At 44.2% G+C, this 24,323-nt stretch overlaps 2 protein-coding genes across 11 annotated transcripts in view; one reads left to right on the forward strand and one right to left on the reverse strand.

Annotated features, from left to right (window-relative positions):
- Nucleotides 1-7,844, forward strand: part of SCAF4 (SR-related CTD associated factor 4) — a 112,056-nt gene extending 104,212 nt beyond the window's left edge. For all 9 annotated transcript variants that reach the window (XM_007493217.3, XM_007493220.3, XM_007493219.3 and 6 more), the window contains one exon: nt 6,634-7,844. In XM_007493217.3, coding sequence (XP_007493279.1) covers nt 6,634-7,496 — 863 coding nt within the window. In that variant the 3' untranslated portion in view covers nt 7,497-7,844. The remainder of the gene's footprint in view (nt 1-6,633) is intronic.
- A 2,511-nt stretch (nt 7,845-10,355) lies between these two features.
- SOD1 (superoxide dismutase 1) lies at nt 10,356-23,866 on the reverse strand. Of its 2 annotated transcripts, XM_001365107.4 has the most exons (5): nt 23,503-23,866; nt 14,635-14,728; nt 12,904-12,973; nt 11,679-11,796; nt 10,356-10,566 (listed from the first exon to the last, which is right to left on the reverse strand). In XM_001365107.4, exons 1-5 carry the CDS (start codon nt 23,575-23,577, stop codon nt 10,459-10,461), a joined length of 465 nt encoding a protein of 154 aa, XP_001365144.1. In that variant the 5' UTR covers nt 23,578-23,866; the 3' UTR covers nt 10,356-10,458. The 2 variants fall into 2 exon arrangements, with proteins under 2 accessions (XP_001365144.1, XP_056682017.1); XM_056826039.1 differs by having other exon boundaries at nt 10,473-11,796; nt 23,503-23,751.
- Between the last annotated feature and the right edge of the window lie 457 nt (nt 23,867-24,323).

Below are 24,323 nucleotides of genomic sequence, written 5' to 3' on the forward strand. Positions count from 1 at the left end.
AACCTCGACCTTCTCAGCCTGGACAAGCCTCCGTACACGTCTGCCCCCTATTCCACTGGTGACTCCGTCTGGGGGGTGAGCCCAGAATGTCCGTCCTTCCTTCCCATCCGTACTCCCAACGATGCTTCTGATTTTGTGCCAGCCTGCCTTTCTCTTTCAATTCCCCCAATCTGTGTTCTTTCCTCATTAGAATGCAACTCCGTGACAGTGGGGGCTGCCTTTCTTTTTGTCTATGGTCTGACCTAACACGTTTATCCTTTACGTCCTCTAGGATCCAGCCAAACAGAACTATTTACATTGTTTACTATTACTGTTTACGTTTGTACAGTTAATCAACTCATCAGTAAGTCAAGCATTTGTTAAATTCCTGTGCTTGGATGTTGTGTCCTGCTCTCGAGGCACTTTCCTGGAATGCACGCTCTTTAAATAGTTTTCTTTCCAGAAAGAATTTCTCTTTTCTTCAAGATGGATCACATCTTATTCATAAAATAATCCCTGATCTTCCTGACTGCAAAGGTTCTAAAAATTTCCAAGAGTTTTTTGAGCTTTCCTCTATCCCTATCATGCTCTGCCATGCATCCTATGTTTTTGTACATGTCTTATTCTTAGTAAGTTTCTTTAACACACAGAGGGCATTGTTTTTCATAGTTGTGTCCACGGAGCCTTGAACTTGGGAAAGAATTCAGTAAATGGCTGGGGAATGAAATTCAATTGGTCTTACACTGCACATGATGGGTTTGTGCAACCAGGTTTATTTCACTTAGGCTTGTGTTGTTTTAGAGACACTGATTTATTTTATTTCAGGTTGATTAAGTAATTATTTGGAAATACTTTAATCATTTGTGATGAATATTTAGTTTAAGGTTGTTTTTAATCCTTTGGTCTCTGGCTTCAAGTTTTTCTACCCCAGACTATCTGTGAAAGAATGAGGTTGATTTGTTTGATACTATGTAAATGTGTTAATGAAGATGATAAATCTTTAAAAGACAGAATTTTTATGACATGTAATTAATCCAATAACTATTTTTTGCATTTCTATTGCTTTAGACATACAGCTGATGTAAAGAGAAATATTTCATTTGCATAATTACAAATTTTATGCATCTTACACACCCAATAATGTTAGAACACATTGTAGAACTGGTAGCCATATTCATCTTGTTATTTTACAAATGGAGTAAGTAACGGAGAGCAGAAAGAGGAATTGGGTAGCCAGGATAACTGGCTTCAAATTCAGACTGCTTCTCCCTCCCTACACAGTTGGGATGGTTAATTTAGTTCCCTTGATTTAATTCATTCATTGGATTCATAGTTGACTTAATCCAATTTTTCACTTTAATGATGAGGAAAATTTGAGGCCCAGAAAGGTTGTAACTAGCTTCGTAGGGAGAACACACAGTCCCATTCACACTCCTGCGCCCTCCTTTCCACCTCGCCCCTCATGTCCTGACCCACGCTTCGTGAAGATCTCGTGAATTGTAGTCCTTTTCCTTGTCTAAGTAGCTAGAGTTCTCATTTTTCCTTGGCCAAATTTTTTTGCAATGAATTTTGTTTTACAGATTTGCTGTTACGGGAATTACAACCTCAGATAGCTTTGAATGGAATGGCTCGTAACTTTATTTTACTTGGAATTAATGGTGTGGCGCCTGTACCGGTTCATGTTAGTCCTCATTGCCTGTATCAGGGCAATCAAAGGTCCATCTCCTATCCCTAAGTTTAACAAGCTCAGTTTGCTCTTCTAGCTGGGGCTGGACAAAGCACCTGGTGAGGGCCACACAGCTAGTGGTTATTTCTGAGAGTCGCCGTCAAGAGAGCGTCAAGTGCTTCTCGGCCTTTTGTTAAAGGCTGCGCGTCTCCGTCCTTCTAAGTAGTCGTCTCGCTTCTTGGATTGAAGGTTGCAAGTTAGGGTTCTTCATTTTGCCTACAATTTGAACCATGATGTGGAGAGTAGCTCATGCCCAAGAAGATCCCAAATTCATCCCCACCCTTGAAACAAGTGAATGCCAGCTAGCCAGGGCATTCCGTGCTTCTGATTGGGCCAGAGGTAGAGGGGATGCCTTAGTGTCTGTCATCCCGGTTTTCAGGAAGTCCTACCTTTTTAATGACTGAAGTCTCACTTGAATTTAGTCCTCTTTGTGCTCGGAACTTGGGCCACATGTGATTGGAGTCATTAAGAAAGAAATAATGATCATTTGGAGCTGCGGTTTTGAGGGCCACGTTTGGGTTGGCCAGAGTCCGCTCCGTTTGGGACTGTCACGGTCTCCCTCTGCAGGGCTCGGGCTCCACGTGTCCATCGTGCCTGATGTCACGAGTCGTTGTAAGATGCTAAAGAAACAGGATACTCTGAGAAATGATTACGCTGGTAGAAGCAGCAAGACCGCTTTCTAAACGTTGACTCTTAAGTCACGGACGTTGGCCACAGTGCTGCTCTTGTCTGACCGCCCACGATGGCAGCCTCCAGACACATTCCATGCAGAAGACACCAGTGCCTCCTCTGCACGCCTGCCTCGACAACTCGTAGCGTCCGTCATGCATGTTTTCAGAGGAGATTCTGAGTTAAGGCGTCCGTTTAGCCCTTATTTTTTGTCTGTGAGTTTGCATGCTGACATTTCAGAAAATGGTTAGCATTGTGTTTGCTCTGACCCTGCTCCTAAAGGTACGGTGGTTTCTGATGTTGAGAAGAGAATCACATTTTTTGGATTCATTGTTTACTAAAGTCATTTCATTATTTAAATCAGTGTTGGGGAACCTTTTAGAGATGCCATGCCCAAACCACTGTGAGGGCGCTGCTGCCCTCCCCCACTCCCACATTTCTCAGGTGCAGGGGAGAGGGGGAGGGGAGTAGCCCCCTCTGGCACTCAGGCACATGTCCCACGTCTTTACCAACATGGATCTAAACTATCTTTTTAAACTCTCCTTTGTCTACTCGCATGCACATAATTGGTGTTCAGAATACTTGGCTTCTGTCCTCGTATCACTTCTAAGGCAGGACAGTGGTTAGGCATCAGGATTAAATGGTTTGCCCAGGGTCACCCAACTTGGAACTTGGGTCCTCCTGTCTCTAGGCCCGGCACTCTCCACTGTGCTACCCAGCTGCCCCTCACATGGCTCCCTGTGTACTTCTACCCTCAGAGCTGAAAGCAGGACATGAGAACACAGAAGAGTAAAGGAGGTTGAGGTTCACATGTATTGTTCACAGGCACAATTCCTGGCAGTGCAACCTTGCCAGGATATGAATATTGGAGACAGAAGCGGATTTTCATAGATTAGGAAAGAGAAAGTCCCTTTGAGCAACCAATTTGGCTTAGAGAAAAGCTGTTTCAAGACTCATGTGAGGGGCAGCTGGGTGGCACAGCGGATACCCGGTTGACCCTGGGCAAGCCACTTAAGCCTGAGGCTAGCCCTTGCCACTCTCCTGGGGAGGTTCATTTGTAGAATCAGTACAGGATTGGCGCACAGCTGCTTTCCATTTTAACCAAACCCCCCAAGTTAAACCATTTGAAGGCAGCCTGGTATGTTGGATAGGAAAGCCTGGTCTGAGTCAGGAAGACCCACGTTCAAGTCCTACTATATCTGGCACTTCCAGCATGTGCCATTGTAACCTTTCCGTCCTCCGGGTCTCAGAACAGTTCTTGATCTAGATTGTTAACCTGCCCAGCCAGGCTTCTCTCCCCCTTCCCAATTTTTTTAATTTAATGATTGTTTACAAAGAATCAGCATAGTAATAATAGGAAAGAAGAAGAAGAAGATAGAATTTGCAAGAAGAATTGCATTTGAGTCCAGGCACTGAAAGGCTTGGCTGTCAATAAAGCACGTCATCTTCATGAGCCTCAATGTCCTTATTTGTAAAATGTAAGAAATCACTATATGTGTGTAATCTATTTGAAGGGCAGTGCTGCCTTCCAGGAACATATTTACCCACCCCCTTTCCTTTTTGGACAATCGGTGTACATTGCCTTTCCTCCCAGTTTCATTCTGAAGTGGGATGACTTCAGTATCGCTAAACTATCAGTGTTTTGACTTTAAATGGTAGTGGAAGAGAAACAAAACCTTTGTTATGAAAAAGGAAAAGGCTTATGCTCCTTTCTATGACAGGAAAACGTCATTTGGAGTGTTTAAATGGAATAATTGGCATAAAATAAATATATACACACATCTATGTTCATAATTGCCTATTCAAAATCAAAGTGTGCTTTTAGTTTTTCACATGAACAGAAGCCTTTTCATTAAACATTTAAAGGCCAGCGTTCCTTGTCCTTCTGTATACCACAATGGCAATAGCACCTGAAGAAGGACCAAACTCCCCTCCACACCGACACACACGAGGGGGCTGGAGGTCTTCTCGGGCACTCTGTGCTCCAGTCCAAGTCTGTTTTCCATTTCCTATCTTTATGCCTTTTCACACACCGTCCCTTATGCCTGAAAGGCTTCCCCTATTTATTTCCACCTCCAGGAATTTCTAGCTTCCTTCAAGGGTCTCCTCCTTTGAAGCATCTTTCTTTACCACACCTGTTAGTGCCGCCCCCTCCAAAAAACTGGGTCCATTTAGCATGTATCATTTATTAGTTTATTAGTTATTAGTTAAATAAAAGATATGCACATACCATATCAGGTGTAATCCAAGTTCCTGAAAGGCAGAGATTTCTTTTTTCTTGGCAAATACCTTTTTTTTTTTTAACCCCAGTCTTCTGTCTTAGAATTAAATAGTGTATTGGTTCCAAGGCAGGAGAGTGGTAAGGGCTGGGCAATGGGGGTAAGTGACTTACCCAAGGTCACATAGCTGGGAAGTGTCTGAGGCCAGTTTTGAACCCAGGATTTCCTGTCTCTGGGCCTGGCTCTCCATCCACTAAGCTGCCCCCATCACAAATACTTTTAAAAAAGCATGTGTTTCTGTTTTCCTCGCTGACAGTAATCAGAGGGTGGCTGAACAGAGGTCTAGTGGAATTTAGTCATCTTTAAATGTTCGTGTATGCGTGAGCCTATGCTTCATATATTTACAAATGATTTTTGTAAAAATGTTATAAAAATGAGAAAGCGGTGGTTTGGGTCAGTTAATGTTCCCTCCAATTGTCTTTTTGGGAGAAATGAAATTGTGGTGGTATCAAGGTGAGCCTGTCACATCGCAAAAATGATCAGTGCAAAAATACATAAAGGTAAACTTGTAGCACATGGGTAGATTCTCCTATGAGTGGATTGTAAATAGAAACGACAGAAATAAAACCTACAAAGGAGATAATTGCAGTTAATGAGGCATCGTGCATTCATTGACATAATTGTGTAAGTGTAACATAACCTCCAATACTCACATACATAAAATTGTGGTATAGAACCAGGTAGGTTCTGATTTGTTTTTAAAATGAAGCGATTTCCCTTTTTTCATAAACCTGCTGAATCAACAAGATTGACAGAAGGAACCAAGCTCTAGGTTTATTTAGCTCTACGTCTCAGAACACATTTTCATTTGATGCTGAAGAGGCTGCAGAACAATTGTGTGCTCTGCACTTTTACAAATGAATGAAGATGATCTAGAACAGTAAAGGCAGAACCCTGAAAGGGAATCTCATAATATTGTTGACATTTACAAAGATAAAAGGGAAATGATCTGTCATGCCAGTTTTTACAAAAAGGTGAAATAAACTTGGCCATTGGTTAATTGTTTTTAATTTGGCAAGGAACAGAGTCCGTATCACATTGCCAGTTATTATGTAGGAGGAAATTGTGTATTTTATGAATTGCCTTGGCCACGAGAATTCTTTTGGTGGCTGACCTGAGGCTCTCCGATTATCCTTCGCTTTCTAGTTTGGAAGGACCAGATTGAACCTTCTAGGCATAACCTTTTAAAATCCATTTTATTAGGGCAATTACGTATATTTAATATTTTAGTGATGTACCTGAGTTCATCTCTGTCAAATGGCTAAGTATCTGCATGCTTGATGTGCTCTGTATTGAATCAGGGGTAACCACTACACCAAACATGGACCCCTATGCTGGTGGGGAAATGGGAAAAAAAATGTATTTAGCTTTGCGGCATCTTAACACCTGGAAGAGGAACTAGAAGAGAATAACTGAAATCACTTTGGCTTGGCAACATTTAGAACTTGGCCATCCATTTTGGGGAAAATAAATATACTTTTTACCTTTTGTGCCTTTCTTTGTACCTTGAAGCTAGTATTTCAGTGACGTGTGAGAGAACAGCCACACTTCTGAGGCACTTTATTGGGGGGAGGGAGAAGAGAGAACTTAACCAAAAAGATGTTGACTAATTTTCCAACACAAACCATTGGGTTTTCGGGTTGAAGCTGAATTGAAATCTAATAAGTATATGGTGACTAATAAGTATATAGTACGTTATTCTATTAGTTGATGGTGGATAGGAAACTGCCTTTCAGAGTGACTAGTCCATCAGAACCTGCCTTCTCCCTAAGGGGACAGCGCACAAACTTCCCTTTTTTGTTGTCGTATTATGAAACGTACATTATTATTGGCCTCAGACCTTTTGCCCTGCTGCCAAGTCACCAATATTTGATGCCATTTAAAATGAGTAGCATTTTCTACTGGCTCGTACAGGAAGGAGGGTTGTAACGAAATAGTACATTCTCTTCTGTTTATAAATGTTTTCTTATTTAATTTTAGGGACTCAAGGAGTTGCACCTGGTCCCGTTATCGGGTTACAAGCGCCATCTACTGGTCTTCTGGGTGCTCGGCCTGGCTTAATACCCCTGCAGCGCCCCCCTGGAATGCCTCCACCTCACTTACAACGATTCCCTTTGATGCCACCGCGCCCTATGCCACCTCACATGATGCACAGAGGACCCCCTCCAGGCCCAGGAGGCTTCGGAATGCCGCCGCCTCATGGAATGAAAGGCCCTTTCCCACCTCATGGCCCTTTTGTTAGGCCAGGTGGGATGCCAGGACTTGGGGGCCCCGGCCCAGGCCCCGGCGGAGCTGAAGAGCGAGACGGAAGGCCACAGCAACCACCACAGCAACCACCACCACAGCAACCCTTTAGAAATGAAACTAGGCAGCAGCAGTTCAATTCAGGTAGAGACCAAGAAAGATTTGGGAGGAGGTCTTTTGGAAATCGGGTAGAAAATGATCGGGAACGATACGGTAACCGTATTGATGACAGAGATAATAGTAATCGTGAAAGGAGAGAGTGGGGAAGAAGAACCCCTGAACGAGACAGGCACAGAGACTTGGAAGAGAGGAGACGATCCAGTGGACATCGAGACAGGGATTCTAGAGAGAGAGATTCTCGTAGAGATAAGGAAGAGAATCGAGGGAAGGAGAAACCTGAGGTGACAGATAGGGCAGGTGGTGATAAGACCATTGAACCCTCTAGTAGTAGCCAAGTGGGAAATGCAGACACTATTTCAGAACTCGATAAAGGGGAGTCAACAGCTCTAAACCCTACTGAAGAGTTACCGTCAGAGGCTACTTCATCTGTTGATGAACCTGAAAAGGATTCTGCCTCGGGAGTAGAGGCTTCCCGCTAGAGACTGGAATCTGTCGAAATGTGACAGTGACGTTGGAGCATAGAGCTTGAGGTGTACAGACAGATGCTGTATTATATTTGCTTCTGCTATATCACAGCCCCTCAGTAGTTGGTGGGGAATTATAAGCAATTTGATTGCTTCCCTTCTATTTAAAATAGCCACAAAATGACAAAAATATGAATAAAATATTACCCTTTTGCTGTAACTTTTTAAAAGTTTTGACTTTAAAAAGTTTACAAATCGTAATTAGAAGTGCTTTCTATTTTTTTTTTTAATTTAAGAAAAGGTAACAGTGAAAGCTCCTCAAACAATAGGGATGTTTTTAATAAACTCTATTTTCGTAACAAACTTTAATGTGTGCTATTCTTCCTACACTGCACTGAAGCGGGAAAAGAAATGTTCAGCATCTTAAAAGTTTGAGCTGTTAATGCTGTACTGAAGTCTAAATTAGACAGTTTAAATTGTTTATATTTGTTGGGGAAAAATACATCTTTGTGTAGTTGAATTCACAGGAGCAGGTTTTTATTTGTAATAGTTCATTTTTAGATGCATTTTAATCTACTTGACCATATAAGGTAAAGAAAAAGTTAGTGGTTTTAAAATGTTATTGGAAGAGCTAATTGTTAGTGTTTGTGATTCAATCAAGGTTTTCTTTTTCTCATTGGTTCTGTGGTGTTGCCCTAATAATTTGTAGAAAGCAAATTTCTTTACTGACACAATTGGACCCGTAAGAAAAAAATGATATATGTTATATTCAAATTAGCACCTGATGATATATACCCATTTGGGAGTTCGGGTATTTTTTTTTCTAACCCATAAACTCATTGATTTTTTTTCAGGTGGTTGAGAGGGTGAGGTTTGGAAAAGAAATCAAGAATGAAAAACTCCAGCTTAAAACTTTTTGTCCCCTTTAATGCTTTTTGCATAATAACCCAAAGCTTTGGTTTCCCCACTTATTTTGTTCACTTCCTTTACTGGGCAGAGGTAGCCTTGCTGCTTTTCTGTAACACAAATTAATGTAGTTAAATTATCTGTACACAAGATGGAAAAAAGTAGCTGTAGCCAAAGGCAAATCTAAGATTAGGAAACTATGGTATAAAATTGTTCATCCAGTGCTCCAGGAAAAAAGTATTTGATGTTGCACAAAAATGGATCCAAACAATGTGCTTATAAAAATTGTATTAATCTTGTGCATTTCAAAAAAAAAAACCAATTGTCTTGGGCTTTGATGTAATACCATTAATTTCTCTTCTCCCTACCTTTCCCCTAAAATGAAGAGGCAGCTGCTTTGTAACTTGAGTAATTTTTTAAATGCTGCTTTTTTGCAGCAGGGCATTGGAGGGGGGTGGGGGGAGGGTGAAGGGCATTTTTATGTTCCTGCATTTGCAGAATAAAGGAGAAAATCCTGTTTACATATCTGTGAACTTAAAAATCCATGTGTTCAAAAATTTGTCTTTAATGTTTGTTTCATTCATGTTGGAGGCATTAAGTTTCTATGGACAGGACATTTGTAAGAAAAACTGAAATGATAGCCTGAAGAACAACCATTGTTCAAGTTTTAACTGTTCAGAATTTACTTCTTAGTCATTTTCCTAAGCAAGTTCTCTAGGACTCGAGTCTCTGGTTGGTACAGGGAATACTTGTCTGATGTTTAGAAGAATGCGTTTGTGGAGCTTTTTAACTTCTATTTTCCATTCCTTTAAAATATGTTAGTGTGTTAAAAAGTGTCCAGCTTGATTTAGACTTTTCTCCTTCAATGCCACCGTTCTGTAAGTTGTTACTGAACACTGACATAATTTTTAGGAAAAGCAAGGATCTAGCATGACATAGGGCTAGTATCTCTCTGCCCAGCCATTCACCTCTATGATTTGTGGCCATTTGTGTTTTTCTAAATTTTACGGAGCATTGTTTGCATTTCATTCAAAAACCTTGACTTGAATACATTTCATTTTAAAAGTTACGTCATGTAAACAGGATTAAGAGTTAAGGGATAAAGACCACTTGTGGGGGGAGAGGGAAAAAATTACTGAGCATGCACGAAGGCTAAAACCCCAAAGTAACACTCCACTTCAGTGTTTTGATTTAGCTAAACAACTATAGCAGGGGTGGTGCAGCATCTTACCTTGCAGAAAGAGCTTGGAAACAGAATGTGCCAATCTCAGTGTTTATTACATACGAAAAGGTACTGGCCTCACTGGGCACACTCTTAAGAGTGGACGAAAGGAAAAAAATGCTAACGTGGCAGGTAAGTTCTTACTTTTAGCCAATATGGTTTTAAGATTTAGATTTTGGCTAACCCATTTGTAAATAAATGGAGATTTTTACACAAAAGTAGAAATTTTGCCACCTGTTATTTAAAAGCTGTTTGTTTCATGCTAGGACACAACATTATCTTGTCTTAAAGCCATGGCAGGAGGATATATATTACTCTTTGTCCAAGAAAACTGTCCTTTTACTGGACCTAAACACGGTCCATTATGAGCCAGCTGCTAGAAACCGGTTTCTCAGGGTTTTTTTAAAAAGGAAATGAGTTCTATCTATAGAAATACTACAACATATCCCTGTCTTGACTCATTAAATTTACCACACAAGTGATATCAAGTAACTTTCCCATGGCCTAAGGGAGCTCAATTCTATTCTGAACTGTTCCAGCAACGCCCATCTCGAAGAGACATTTGTATAGCTAATGTTTGAGACCAGCCTTAACTTTAGAGCTAGATAAATCATGCCAGACAACTAAGGTGAATCCCCAGGAACAATACTTCAGTCACTGCTGCATTTTAATTATAAGGTTGTATGAACTTTTATACAAATCTGCATCGAAGACACCTGAACAAAGCAATTAAGTTTCACACAAGCTTTGACTTAAGATTAGTGTTTAATGGTCTTGCCAAGTATGTTTCTACATGTAATCAACAACATCTTTGTGTTCCCAGGTACCTGAGCTACATCCTAGACAGGTTTACTTAGCAATCCCAATGACGCCACAAGCTAGGCGAGGTCCAGCATTTCCTGTCTTTTCACTCTCTGCATTTCCCCCTTTGCCCAAGTCATCAGCTTTCTCGTGGACCTTAAAAATAAAAGAGTTTTTAAAAAGTTAAAAATTTAAAGAAGCATTTTAGAAAATTAAGCTATGTCTTCAATGGCTAATAACATGGCCTTTTTTCTCCTCCTTAATCCCTAAAAGGTAAGACTCGTGTACATAGGTTAAGGGGCATGTCAAGGGGACCTTTAGTGATCACTAAACACTTAACACAAGATAATCTTTTTAGGAAAACCTGTAACATTTAATAGGATTTGTTATAGGCTCTGGTGATGTACCCTAAATAAATTCTGTCCTAAACAGTTTGCTATTATAGAAATTAACAAGCTAAAAAATCCAGAGCACATTGATCTTAGACTTCCATAATGCCAAAGAAATTACAATAATTTTCTAATAACTTTGCACTATATACCAAATACAAATTGAGGGAACAAGTCAAGATTGGGCTCAAATTCTAACAAAATGGTAAGTAAGACAGCATAGCTGAACAAGGCCCAGAAATATCCCCTAAACTATCTGAAAGAATATTTTTATTATTCATTACTACTTCTTATATTTTATTAATATAGATTTTTTTAACATTCTTAGATCTCCTAGAAGTGAAACAGATTGATTAAAAACCAGTTAATTCCTTAGAGCCTCCCCCTCTTTACAGCAACTGGGCAATTTATGCAAATAATCCGTAAAAGAAAAGGTCGGTGAAGGGAAGAGAAAAGAAATCAAATATTGGCAGATCAAATAGTAAAATCTGATACTTGAGTTATTTGGGTATTAAACCAACTATGGCACTAAGACGGACCCGACCCCTCCCTAACATTTTAAGATGACGCGGTATTTTTCCCAATTCAGATTCAAGTACGGTCAGGCCCCCTTTTCTGCCCCAAATATTACTAAACGTTCCGTTTCTAAAATTTAACAATTTTCCTGATACTGAGTGGGGAAGAAATGAGCATCTAACCTCAACAGCGCAGTAACAAAGGTCCGTGTTGTTGTTCCCTTAATTGCTTTAGTCTAAGCCAAGTTAAAACGTAGGCCCGTCTCCTTACTAAGAACCTACAAGTGTCGGGTGGCTGTACTTGTGCAGGAAGCAGCCAGAAAGGGCACGCGCGTGCCGGTGAGAACTCGACACTGATGCTTACCACCATGGTGCGGCCAATGATAGACATGGGTCCCGAGAGCTCAATGTGACTGTCTTTGATGGACACGGTCGCCACCCCGTCTTTGTTGGCCGTCACATTGCCGAGGTCTCCCACATGCCTACAGATCACAAACAGGGAAGCATCTTGAGTTCAAGTCAGACCCATCTGTTAGGATCAAACACTGTTCCAACAAGGGTACCGATTGGCCAATAGAGGAGTTAAAAGCTGGGGAAAAACCCTCAACTCCTCGGCTCAGCTTTGACGTTACCCTGGGTGGAAGATTCTTCTTTGGGGAGGGAGGGAGGAAAGGAGATGGGGAAGTGGGGAAGTACGAGAGTAGATTCTCCCCAATAATCAAGAGAAGAATCTCCTGGTCATAGTTCAGTGACTCCTAGGAATAAGAAGTGAGTAACTAAGAGTCTGATATATCAAATCAATCCTTAAAGACCTGAATCTTGTCATTATTTTCTTGAAAATCATCTACTTTTCCCAAGATCCCCCGGAAAAAGTGAAAATCAGAAATTTTATCCAATTTGAATGGTATTAAGTATTTTCATCAATTAGGCCTTGATGTTCACACTCACCCCCCCCCCCTTCATGCTTTAAAAATGGTGGTTTATTCTAATGTCTGACAATACTATATACTCATGTCATTTCCTCTCTGTTTCATTTGACATTGTGTTCTGTATTAAATAAACATGATAAAAAACAAAGCCCTCCATTTGTGTTCCCATTTGTGAGCAGTGTGTTGCCCCCCCCCCCACCCCCCAGCACTACACTGAAAATGGGGGAGAAAGTGGTGCCTTCGTGCTGCCCGGCTAGGTCAAAGGCCAGGAGGCAGCAAGGACACTCGCAGCACTCCAATCCTGCAGGGCTCTGGAGAGGCATCGTCTTACAACCTAGGAGAAGGTTCGCAAAGGCAGATGCCAGAATCGGGACTTAGAAAGAGCAGTCCGACTCACTGTACAAATCATCAAGATGCCTCAGTAAACCTTCAGTTTTGTTTTTGTTTTAAACCCTCATCTTCTGTCTTGGAGTCAGTACTGTGTATTGGCTCCAAGGCAGAAGAGCAGTAAGGGCTAGGCCATGGGGGTCAAGTGACTTGCCCAGGGTCACCCAGCTGGGAAGTGTCTGAGGCCAGATTTCAGCCCAGGTCTCTAGGCATGGCTCTCCATCCACTGAGCCACCCAGCTGCTGCCTAAACCATCGGTTTTTAATCACTTACCTCTCTTCATCAGTTGGTCCACCATGTTTTTTGGAATGAGGATTAAAGTGAGCACCTGCACTGGTACAACCTGTTAGGAAATTAATTTAAAGGAATTAAGACTTCAAAAGAAATCATAACTTCTTTAAAAATCTAACCACACTAATTTTTTATAAGCAGAGTTACTGAAGTGGAATTCTCTAAAAATCAAAACTTGGGTGCCAAAATATAGAATTTCTTTTCAAGTTCAAATTCACAGATCAAACTTCAATTAGGAAGAAAAATTCCTTTGAGTTCTTCAGCTTTCCTACTAAGATTCCCCCAAAGATATTTACTATAACATTTGGTAGTTAAATGATCCAAAAGGCCACTTTAAAAAAGTAAAATTTTCTAATCTTGTTATCCATTCAAATAAAAGCAGATATAACTCATTTTTTAAAAGTTTAAAATAGTTTGAACACTTTACAAATGCTTTCATATGAGTCTGATTTTTAATATTAACTTCAAATAATGAAACCACATTGTAAAGACCTGTTATCTCAAGACTGAATTTGTCTAGCATTTCCATTTGGTTTAATTTTCCCCTGTTAAAATATTCTGCGGCTTAGACCATCTCTCCAAATTCCAACTTCTTGGTAATTTTTTCCCAAGACTGATGACTTGAGTAGTAGTTTGGGATATAAAGTGGGAATTAGTAGATTTGTTCTGTCACTAACTTCAGGCAAGTCCTTTTATTTTACTGAGCTTCAACTTTCTCACATAATAAGGAGGTCCTGACAGTATGCATCAAAGTGTCTTAAATTTAAAAAAAAGAAAGAAAAAGCTAGTTGAGACCAAAGTGAATGATCTCTCCCCAAGCAGAGACTTTGACAGCAGGAACAGTTGTCTGCCACTGAGGCAGGAGAGAAAACACCATCTTTCAGGCGTATAGAAGCTGCTGTCCCCATGTGCCTAATTGAGAGCAGGCCAAGTCACCTATAACCGACAGCACTTAAACACTTTGCTGATTACGGCTCTTGCCTATTAACTTTGGATGGAGACCTCTGGGAGAGTTAAAACGGTCAGCAAAGAAGCAAATGAAAAGCCAGAATGGCTTAAGGCAATTTTCTTCAGTGTCTTGCAAACCGATAACCATTTCTTATGAAACATTTCAAAGTACAATAAATGTAGCAGTTGAATGGATAAAGTACTTGTATTTAACACTGATCCGATTCCATTGAGCCACCTTTGCAAGGATGGAATTCCACAATGAACGGAAGGAGATGTCTTTATCAGGAAGGAGGGCCAAGTTCAGATGGAGAGCTTTGCCGTTTTCAGCTCTTACTCAATTGCCCATCAATTCCAAACTAGAAACCCACCAACTGATTTTAAAGCAAATCCGAGTCCCGTATTTTAGACATTTCTATCTGCTGAACATAAAGAGCACCTTGTGCGAGAAATGAGGAAAGTGACACGGAAGAGCGGAGGCCTCTTCCCTGCTTTGCCGAATTCCGCTGGGAATTAAACGATGAAAAGCCCTTGTAGACAACGAAAGCCCCACGGCTGTCCTTACTCTACGCATAAGAGGTCCTCATCAGACTCCTCTTAGTCTCTCTTTAAAATGTGCCCTCCCCCATGTGAGTGTCTCACTAGACAAAACGGGTGGCCCTGCTTGAATGCCCTTGACAGGCTTACAGGAACACGTTTCTCCCCATATTCGTTTCCGGACCCTCAGAGGCCCCACAATCGGCATAGGAACAATGAAAAACCCACCTTGAGTATTGTCACCGAACTCATGGACGTGAAATCCGTGATCGCCTTCCGCTAGTCCTTTGATGCTTCCCGAGAGTTCCACGGGCTCTCCAACCTTATTCAAAGAAAGATTCGATGAGTGAGATCGCGAGTGAACAAGTCATCCGAAACACTCATCTGCTCACCTCCGCCGAACATCGACTGCACGGACTCTCTCGAGGTCAGCTAGGCCCCAGGAGGCCCATTTTGCAGCCGCTGCCTTTTTGCGGAAGAGGCATGAGCTAGCTTTAGAAGATTAAAACCTGCAGAACGAGTGAAGGAAAATGCAAACCGCCGAGCCTGACGTCAGGAGACCCGAATTCACCTCAAAAACAGGTCTGAATTTCATTCTCAATAAAATGAAGGGCCTTCTGGGGTCTTTCAGAGGACCAGAGGTGCCTTCCAGGTCTAATAGCCCAGGACGTTTTTTTCACTACATTTTTTACTACAACTTTAGTTTTAGAAGACCCAGGTTTGGGAGGGGTACGTGGTGGTGGAGGTCCTCTCACAACAGCCTCCGGCGGCTCACCAGCACCCCTAACGTGTCTATCCAGGCGAGACCTCGTCCGGAACGTGCTTCTGAAGAGCCGGCTACTTTCCAAGACTCCGCGGCCTCGGGGTCCCCATCATTCAGTCGCCATGCAGACCACGACCAAATCTCCACCTTCACCTCCACATCTCTCCCGCCTCCTCACCGCTCTGACCGGTCAGTGCCAGGCAAACTGCTGGGGATCGAACGACCCAAACAGTCAGTGCCACCGTCTGGGCCTTCCTCCGTTCTGAGGCGATCCCGCCTCCTCGATGGCTTCACATTCCGGGGATGATCTCACGGCCTCCTGCAGCCACCCTGCAGCCACCCCCCAGTCCAAGGGAGCCCCACTTTGTCTCCCTGGCATTCAGCACGTGGTAAGCATTTAACAGGAGAAGCAGCGAGGCGGTCGGTGGATAGTGCTGCAGCCTGCAATCAGGAAAACTCATCTCCCAAGTTCTGCTGTGGCCTCAGGCACCTACTGCTAGCGGTGAGACCCTGGGCTGGTCACGTAATCCTGCTTGCCTCAGTTTCTCCTCCGCAAAATGAGCTGGAAAAGGAAATGGCAAGAAACCCCCAAAAGGGATCCCAACGAGTTGGACACGAGTGAAAACGACGGAGCGATGACAAGTGGCATCGAGTAGACGGCAGTCAGGCCCCGTAGAGAACCCTAAAACGCGCCGGTGCAGCAGGGGCACAGCGCAGAGGCGGAGGCACACCGCGGCTCTACCACGGGCTGTGCCTGCATGGCGAAGCTGCCCAGGCCATTGGGAAGCCCCTTCCAAGCCACCGGCTCACCTTCTGCCACGCTGAACCCACCGATCTTTTTGCCCATCTCGTCAACAAAAAAACACCATTACTGCAGAGCAGCCCTAGGCAAGGGGAACAAGGGACTTGCCCAGGGCCACACAGCTCGGTAAACCTCCCTGGCCAATGAGCCGCCCCTGGAGCCCTAGAACTTAAACAACACAACTGGCAGGAGGCCCGCCTGATGAGCTTTCACGTGCACCTCCACGGAAGACGTCCGCCCCCTTCTGCCATTTCGTAGATGGGCGGCCTTGCAAACGCGGTGCCCGGGGCCGAGAGAAGCCTGCCCTTTGCCTCTTCACCAAACCCGTGGAGGCTCGGCTCTGACGGCGATCCTGGAGGCTCTCTCATCTCACCAGCTCGACAGCCGGGTCGGTCCTCAAACAACACTGTCCCGGCCCAGGGCTTCAGAGACGTGCCTCGGGGTCGTGCAGCCAGACGGTCGGAGGCCAGCCTTCAGGCCTCGCCGAGGCCGATCTGCCAAGACCTAGTCTCCCGAGGCTCTTCTGTGCGCGCGCTGCTTTGTAGGAGGACGAGGCCTGGGCTGGGTTTTTTAAGCATAAGCTCTCGATGGGGATAGCTTCAGACCTCCTGGTCTAGAGAAGAGCCCATCGTGTTTATGGCCTGCCTTTGCTCTTCTCCATCACTGCAGGCAGGAGCTTTGTGCTTTCTCGTGACTTTACTGGGGCAGCCGTGTCTGAGGGAGGAAAGTGCACGGACCCTCGCAGATGGGCGAGGCTAAGGGGCTGGCTCAGGACCGCAGGCTGCACGGGGCAGCATCTTCTCACTACTATGCTTGAAAAAATTCAATTGTGAATTTCAAAACGACTCCACCCTAATCAGACCATTCTTTAGATCTGATTTAGCTATTTCCTGATCAGTAACAATGGAGATACTTGGAATAACAGAATCAGGTCTTGGAAACTCTACATTTCTCCACCCTTCTTAGTTTAACAAGATCAGGAAGGTCTGCATCAATCTCAAGATTTACTTATCTGAGGAGATGGCCTTCAACAGCCCTGCAAAAAAAGGACAGACCTCTGGGCTGTCCTAACTCAAGCTAAGTCCTCATTGATACAGGTGAGACGCAGGAAAGTGATGTAAAAACTCTATATAAGGCACGTCACTTCCTCTCTCCTCTTTCCTGGGAGAGACGACTCTGGCTGGCTGTGTGATAAGCATTCCGACATCTTGGTGTGGTGGCAGCTATTTGCATGGGTTTGGCAGTGAGTTTTGCCCTAGAGCTGATTTCGGGTTCGGGCATCTTCGCTGAGCCCCTTTGGAGGTCAGGCTGATTCTTTCCTCCTTCATACTCCAAAACTAATCTCCCCGCTTGGTACCAACGGGGAGGGGGGGGGGGTCCCAAAACCTACTCCTTTCCTTCTTCCTTCTCCTTAATCTCCTCCACTATCAATTAAAACAACATAAAATTTCCAGCTCACTTGGTTGTTTCATTAGGATTTTATACATTAAATCCTTGGCGACAAAAATAATTATTACATTCAATCTCAGCCATAATTTTACCCTTTACACAATTCAAGTCAGTAACTATGCCTCTGCTAGGCCCTGCGGACAGAGAGAGAAAATAAAATGGAAACCAATCATCACAGGCCTGTAGGTGGAGAGCAGGAAAGAACCTCGAAGTTATCTACAAAAAAAAGAGGAATGGACTTGCCCAAGGTCACACATATAGTGCACAGCAGACTACTTAGTATTTGAACCCAGAAGCCAATTGCAAAGCCAGCATTCCTTCCTCTATACCACATAGCTTCTCCCACAGAGGCTGCTGAAGTTCAAAGAAGTGGCACACAAATGAGTCAAACCCTCTGACTTCAAGTCTAATTCTCTTTCCAGCAGGAGGAGATCAAAGTAGTTAAAAGCGAATCAAGGCTTCCTATCTTCCCTCCTACTCTAAGCCCAGAAAGTGACTACTTAACAAGTGAAGGCTTTGGAGGAAATTTTATGAAAGAACATTACAGCTTCACAGGCTGGGAGAGTTTTCCATAAAGGATTATGGCACTCAGTGGCTGACTTTCAATTTTCCAATTACCTCTTTGTGGACAGAGGCCTCTCTTGACTCATAGGGTGAGGCCTTGCTGAATGACCAGGCCACTAGAGTCAGGAAGATCTGGTTTCAAGTCTTACCTCACATGCTTTTTATCTGTGTGGCCTGGTCAAATCATTTAATGACTGTTCCTCCGTTTCTTCATGCGTAAAATGAGAGGATTGAACTTAATGGCCTCTATGGCCCCTTCAAACACTAAATCAAATCCTCTATTTATGGTATTCCATTGTGACCTATCACTGGAGCAAAAAAGACGAGGAATTCGGTGAGTACCAAACTCCCTCCACTAAAGCAAGTAACTTGGAAGAGAAATTCTAAGGATTCACCACAGAGGCTGGGTGACTTGCCCAGAGCCACGCAGCTCTTTAGAGCTGAAAAGCCTTGATAGCCTTAATATGTACATTCTGGGGATGCTTCCAAATTGGTATATGTTGTTTTCTTGGATCTAACTTTATTTTGCCTCAGTTCACCTGTCTTTCCATTTGTTTCTCAGCATTTATCCGATTCATTTTTTCTTACAGTAATATTTCAATACATTCATGTATCACAATTTGTTTCACCCTACTCAATGAACCTCTATTCTGTTCCCAGTTTGGTTTTGGTTTTTTTTTGCCAAAACAAAAAATGCTGCTAAAACTAGCTTGGCGTATATTTTTTATTACTTTTTAGTAGTTGTGTCTCTGGGAAGTATATGTCAAACAGTGGAATGTGATTCAAAGAGTATGAATATTTTAGTCACTTATTTGTCCAATTGCAAACTGCTTTCCAAAATGGTGTACAAAATCACAGTTTCACCAACAATATGCAATGTGCCACAACTCCTACAATTCTGTAGATGCTTCAAATCCAGAAATAAGAGAAATGCACATCAAAATATTTCTAAGATTTTACCCCATGATCTTAGAACTGTTTTGATGTGCATTTCTCTTATTTCTGGATTTGAAGCATCTACAGAATTCTGCATCTACAGCACTTCCTCCTATAGCAAGAGCTCAGTAAACCCTTGTTGAAATTAACCAAAGAGGGGCAGCTGGGTGGCTCAGTGGATGGAGAGCCAGGCCTAGACAGAGATGGGGAAGTCCTAGGTTAAACCTGGCCTCCCACACTTCCTAACTGTGTGACCCTGGGCAAGTCACTTCACCCCCATTGCCTAGCCCTTACTGCTCTTCTGCCTTGGAGCCAATGCACAAAATTGATTATAAGATGGAAGGTAGAGTTTGATCCATTTGACAGTTCTGCCAATCTCCAATCTCTCCTGTAGACCTCCCTGCTCATACTGCCACCACTGTAAATCAGGGTCTCTCTTTCCTGAACTTTTTACTATCTAGCCTCTCTGTCCTCATTCTTCATACCAATCTATATTGCTACCTAAAAGCACAGTTTTGACCACATTTTCTTTTTACTCTTTTTCAAAAACTCTCAGTTCTTATTACATGATAAGGAATAAATACAAACATTAATACTCTACAACCTAGTTCTAATCTACATTTCTAGCCTTTTTGAATGACTCCATTTCACATAGGCTGTATTAAAATTTATTACTATCCTCAGAATCTTGTTAGCAATCTACCCCTTCTGTGAATTCATGCAGACTGCACACACTCTCACTTCTGGCCTACTCTTCCTCAAGGATCAACTCTCGCATAAACTCCTCCATGGAGCTTTCTTGGATTTCCTCCTCCAGTTAAAAGGGAACTCTTCACAGGAGCTACTCCTAAATAGATAAATTATCAAAGAATACCCAAAAAAAGCAGTTTTCAAAAATATCTACAATTATGTCAAAAATGCTCCAAATCGCTAATCATCATGGAAATAAAAATTAAACCAAGTTTGAGGTTACATTTTACATTCAGACTAGAAAAGATGACAAAAAGTGGAAAATAACAACTTTTGAAGGGACTGCTGTGAAGAAGTCCAGCAATAGGTTCATTCATCTGAAGAAATCAAAGGAGGAAGAAAAAAGACCCATATGCACAGAATTATACCAGTTCTTTTTGTAGTAGCAAACACTAAAAATTAAGGAGGTTCTCATGAACTAGGAAATAGCTAAAGAAATTATGGCATAGGAATTTTAAGGAATAGTATCATGCCCTAAGATATAGTAAAAAGGGCAGTTTCAGAGAAACATAAAACCTGTTTGAACTGATGTGGGATAATGAGCAGAACTAGGAGACCAACGTATACAACATTTTAATAAAAACCAAGGACTCTGATCAATATATTGACAAACCATGACTTTAGATGAATTCTGCTATAGCCGCCTCCTGAGAGAGACAATGGGCTCAAGATGCTGAATAAGACATGAATTTTTGGTTGTCTAATAAATTAAATTTGCTTTGCCTGGCTGTGTATTTGTTAAAGAATTTTCTTTTTCTTGTATTCACTTGGAGGGGGGATGGAAGTGAAAAGGAAAAAATATATGGTAATTGAAAAAAGTGTGATGACCCCCCCATTAAATTATGATTAGCCTCTTGAGAGCATGGACTATATCATTTCCACCTTTGAACTGCCAGTCAATATGAGATCAAGTTAAAAAAAAAAAAGGAGCAAATAAAAAATGCTCTTTGGAGCTTTTATTGTCCTTCAAAACATGGCTTCCCTTCTTATCTTTTAGGCTTCTTAGTTCATATACTGCTTCAATTCAAGCGACAAGAAGTTTTTTTTGTTCCTTAAGATAATTTAAGACTTTTCAAGCCTCTATTCAAAAGATACATTATAAAAATATAAACGTTTACCCACAGTTCTTCACAAGATTTTGTTTCAGGAAGTAAAATGTAAACAGTCTAAGTGGAGAAACAGAACTGGTAAATCATAACTAACACTCGATTGAAAAACAGAAGCCATAAGTTCTAGGGAAAGTTGTTTGGTATCAAGAACATTGGCTTTAGACACAAAAGGCCTGGTTTGAAAGGCTCTGCTACTGACTACCTATGTATAATCTCAAATAAATAAGTTCTTAAATCTGTAAAAAGAAGTTAGACCAAGTGATTTCTAAGCTACCTTCCAACTGTAAAAGCTACGATCTTAATACGGGCTTTCCTATTTACAGGTACATAGGTGGGAGAGTCAGTCTCTACAACCCTTAGTTTCCTCATCTATAAAAGGGGAACACATAGGACTTTATAGATTTTTTGTTTCCTTTTTAAAAATTATTTATTTGTTTTTAACATTCATTCTGGTACATTTTGATTTCCAAATTCTCTCCACCCCTCCAGTCCTTCCCTCTACCCACTGAGAAGGCATGCAATCGGATATCAATTATACATATGAAATCATGCAAACCATGTTTCTATATTAATCTTGTTGGGGGGAAAAAGCAAGAAAAACAAAGTGAGAAAAGTGTGCTCCAATCTGCGCTTAAGTATTCATCCTCAGTTCTCTCCGGAGGCGCACAGCTCTTTCATGACAAGTCCTTTGGAATGCCCTGGATCACTCTAGTGGGCAGAGCAGTCAAGTCTTTCCCAGTTAATCATTACCGTATTGCTGCGGTGGTGCGCACAGTGTTCTCCGGGTTCTGCTCACTTCCTTTGGCATCGGCTCATCTAAGTCTGTCCAGGTTTTTCTGCACCTGGTTCCCTCCTCATCTCTTGGAGCCCCACAGTATGGACCATCCCAACCAGCCCCAACTTGCTCCGCCATTCCCTCACTGATGGCGGCCCCCTCCATCGCCAACGCTTGCCCCAATGGAGAAGAGCCCTTTCGCTACAAACCAAGGCCCTCAATATTGCTCTCCTTTGATCTCTCCGAGACAGACCTGGCCGGCAAGATTTCTTGGAAGGAGGCATGAAGACACCCAACTTACAGCTCATCTCCAGGAAGCTCGGCACAGCCTGTCGCCCATGTTCGTGAGATTAGGAAGGAACACAAAGGAGGGCAGAGAGAGGAGGCCGCCGTAAAGACGAAAGCGAAGACACCCCCGAAGGCTGGCCAAAGGCCGAAACACCACCCATTTCTTCCCCAAGGCCCCCCTTCCCGTGCCCAGGCTTAAGCCCTCTGGCATCTTGGACCGCTCTCTTCCCTAAAGGCGGCCCTATTTCTGCGCCATGCCTGACTTCCCTGGGACGCTCTTCATGCCCAGCGCCGTTTGGTGGCTTCCCTGCCCGGTGCCTGAATCGTGCTATTCCACGAGGCCTCTCCCGGGTGGCCTGTAAAACACGCCCACTCTGCTCTCCAGAGCCCCCACCTGGGTCCAAGCCCCTCGGCCAGGCTGCCCCGCACTGCGGACCTCAGCTCGGCCTCTTCCGGCTTCCTCCTCTGCCCACTCTGGGAAGGGCCGAGCGAGCCTCCCAGGCGGGCCAAATTCTTGCTGGTAGTCCTTCGGGAAGGTTCCCTGGAGCGGCAAGCTCAGGAGAACGCGCGCCCCAACTCCCGAACCCCGCTATCTCGGCTCTCCATCCAAGGCTTTACAGCCCTTATCTGGGCAGCCCGGGGGCAAGGACGCGTGCGGGAACGGGCTGCACCCAGCTCCTAGGCGGGTCCAGGACCGGCGCGGAGGAGGAGGAAGAGGGTGTGGACGCCCCCCTCCCCCGCGAACAAACGGGCTCCCCAACGTGCTCCCACGGAGATTAGGAGGGAACCGAAGAACGGTGAGAACTCGGCTTCACCGCCAGAGGGGGCGTCCGCCCCTACTTCTCACCCCCGAGTTCTACTGTGAAAGGCTCTTTAGCCTCTGAAGTGCTACAAAACTCGGTCCTTTCCACGCTTTAGCTGCCCTTTACTCCCGGGAAACCTCAATCTCGCCTCCTCTGCTCCCCGTTTCCCGACCCCAGACATTTCCTTGGCTGTGCCCCCCCCCCATTCCTAGAACTCTCTCCCGCCTTTCGTGAAGCCAAGTTCTCCTCCATTCTAGCGCAGTTCCTCGGACAGTCTCCCCAATTTTACCCCGCAGGTTCGTTCAGAACTGTTTGCAAGCGCTCCGAGAGAGTAGCAATTTTCCCGGGGTCCTCCTGGGCATGCCCAGCACTCAGCCTGGAGCGTAGTCGGCGCTTAATAAATGCTGACTGAGCCACAGACTGCTCCCCAGCCCTCCGGGCAGAGAAGCCCAAGGGCAAACTCTGGCGTGCACCCCAATCCTGCCTGCCCCGCCCCCCCGTGACTCAGCATTTGGGCTCAGCAACAGCACCTCGCCCGTGGCTCCCCCACGGGAAGCTAAGCCTCCGGGCATACCCGGCCCGGGTCATGCACTCCACGCCCGGCCCCGCCTTCCGCCGCGATGGGGCGCACTAAAGCGAAGCGAGCACCCCAAAACGAAAGCTCTGGAAGGAAACTGAAGGGGCCGAGACCCACGCGGCAGGGGCCAGAGGCGCGGGAGGGGGAGGGGAAGAGGGATGGAGCTGTGGGGGAAGGGAAGCCGGAGGCGCAAGTGTGGACCCAGGAGGGCAGAGGGGAGTTGAGTCAGGGCCCCCAGCATGGACAGCAAGACCCATCCCGCCCCTCGCTACGTCCTTGCCTGCTTCTGCTCGAAGAAGATAGTGCCTTGCACAGGGCCGTCGCCCTTCAAGACGCACACAGCCTTCAGCACCATAGCTCACAGGCAGGCGAGCGTAAGGCCCTTCCACGTCCGGAAAGATGCAGGTAGAGAAGAAAAAGACGGTCCGGAAGGAGCAGAACGACCTAAAGAGCGAAAGGGGAGAAAAAAAACCCTAACTAGCAGGCTGCGTAGCGGTCCACTTATGGGCACGCACAGCCGTCACTCCGCGCCGCTAGCTGCGGCCCGACCAATCAGAAAGCTCTTTCCGTCTTTATTCTTCCCGACCTCCCAAAGGCGGCCACCAATCAGGAAGGTATTTTGCGCCTCCGCCGTAATGCTTCGAAATCTGAACCCTTGGCCCACCTTAGCTAGTACTTACGGTAGAAAGAGCTGGAAACCCTCAGTACCGTCTCACGAGGTCTTCCACGTGAGAAGCCTGCCCTTCGTTCCCCTCCTCCCCTGCTCCTCCACCCCCCTGTGCAGCCACAGCACCTGCAGGGACCAATCCATTAACTAAGGTCCCTACTATAGCGTGTGACCTGCACAGCCTCTCTTCTGGCTGAGGCTGTGGGCTAATGGGGAAGACCAGAAGAACTCTTCCTGACCCCGTGGGGCTTTTTGGCAGAGACTCTGCAAAGGTTTGCCATTTCCCAATCCAGCTCATTGTACAGACGAGGAAACTGAGGCACATTGTACAGACGAGGAAACTGAGGCACACAGTTCAGTGTCTTGCCAAGGGCCAACTCGGGAAGATGAGTCTTCTTGACTCGCGTCCCGTGCTCTAACCACTGCACCACTTG

The sequence above is a fragment of the Monodelphis domestica genome, chromosome 4, assembly GCF_027887165.1.
Source record: "Monodelphis domestica isolate mMonDom1 chromosome 4, mMonDom1.pri, whole genome shotgun sequence".
Taxonomy (NCBI): domain Eukaryota; kingdom Metazoa; phylum Chordata; class Mammalia; order Didelphimorphia; family Didelphidae; genus Monodelphis; species Monodelphis domestica.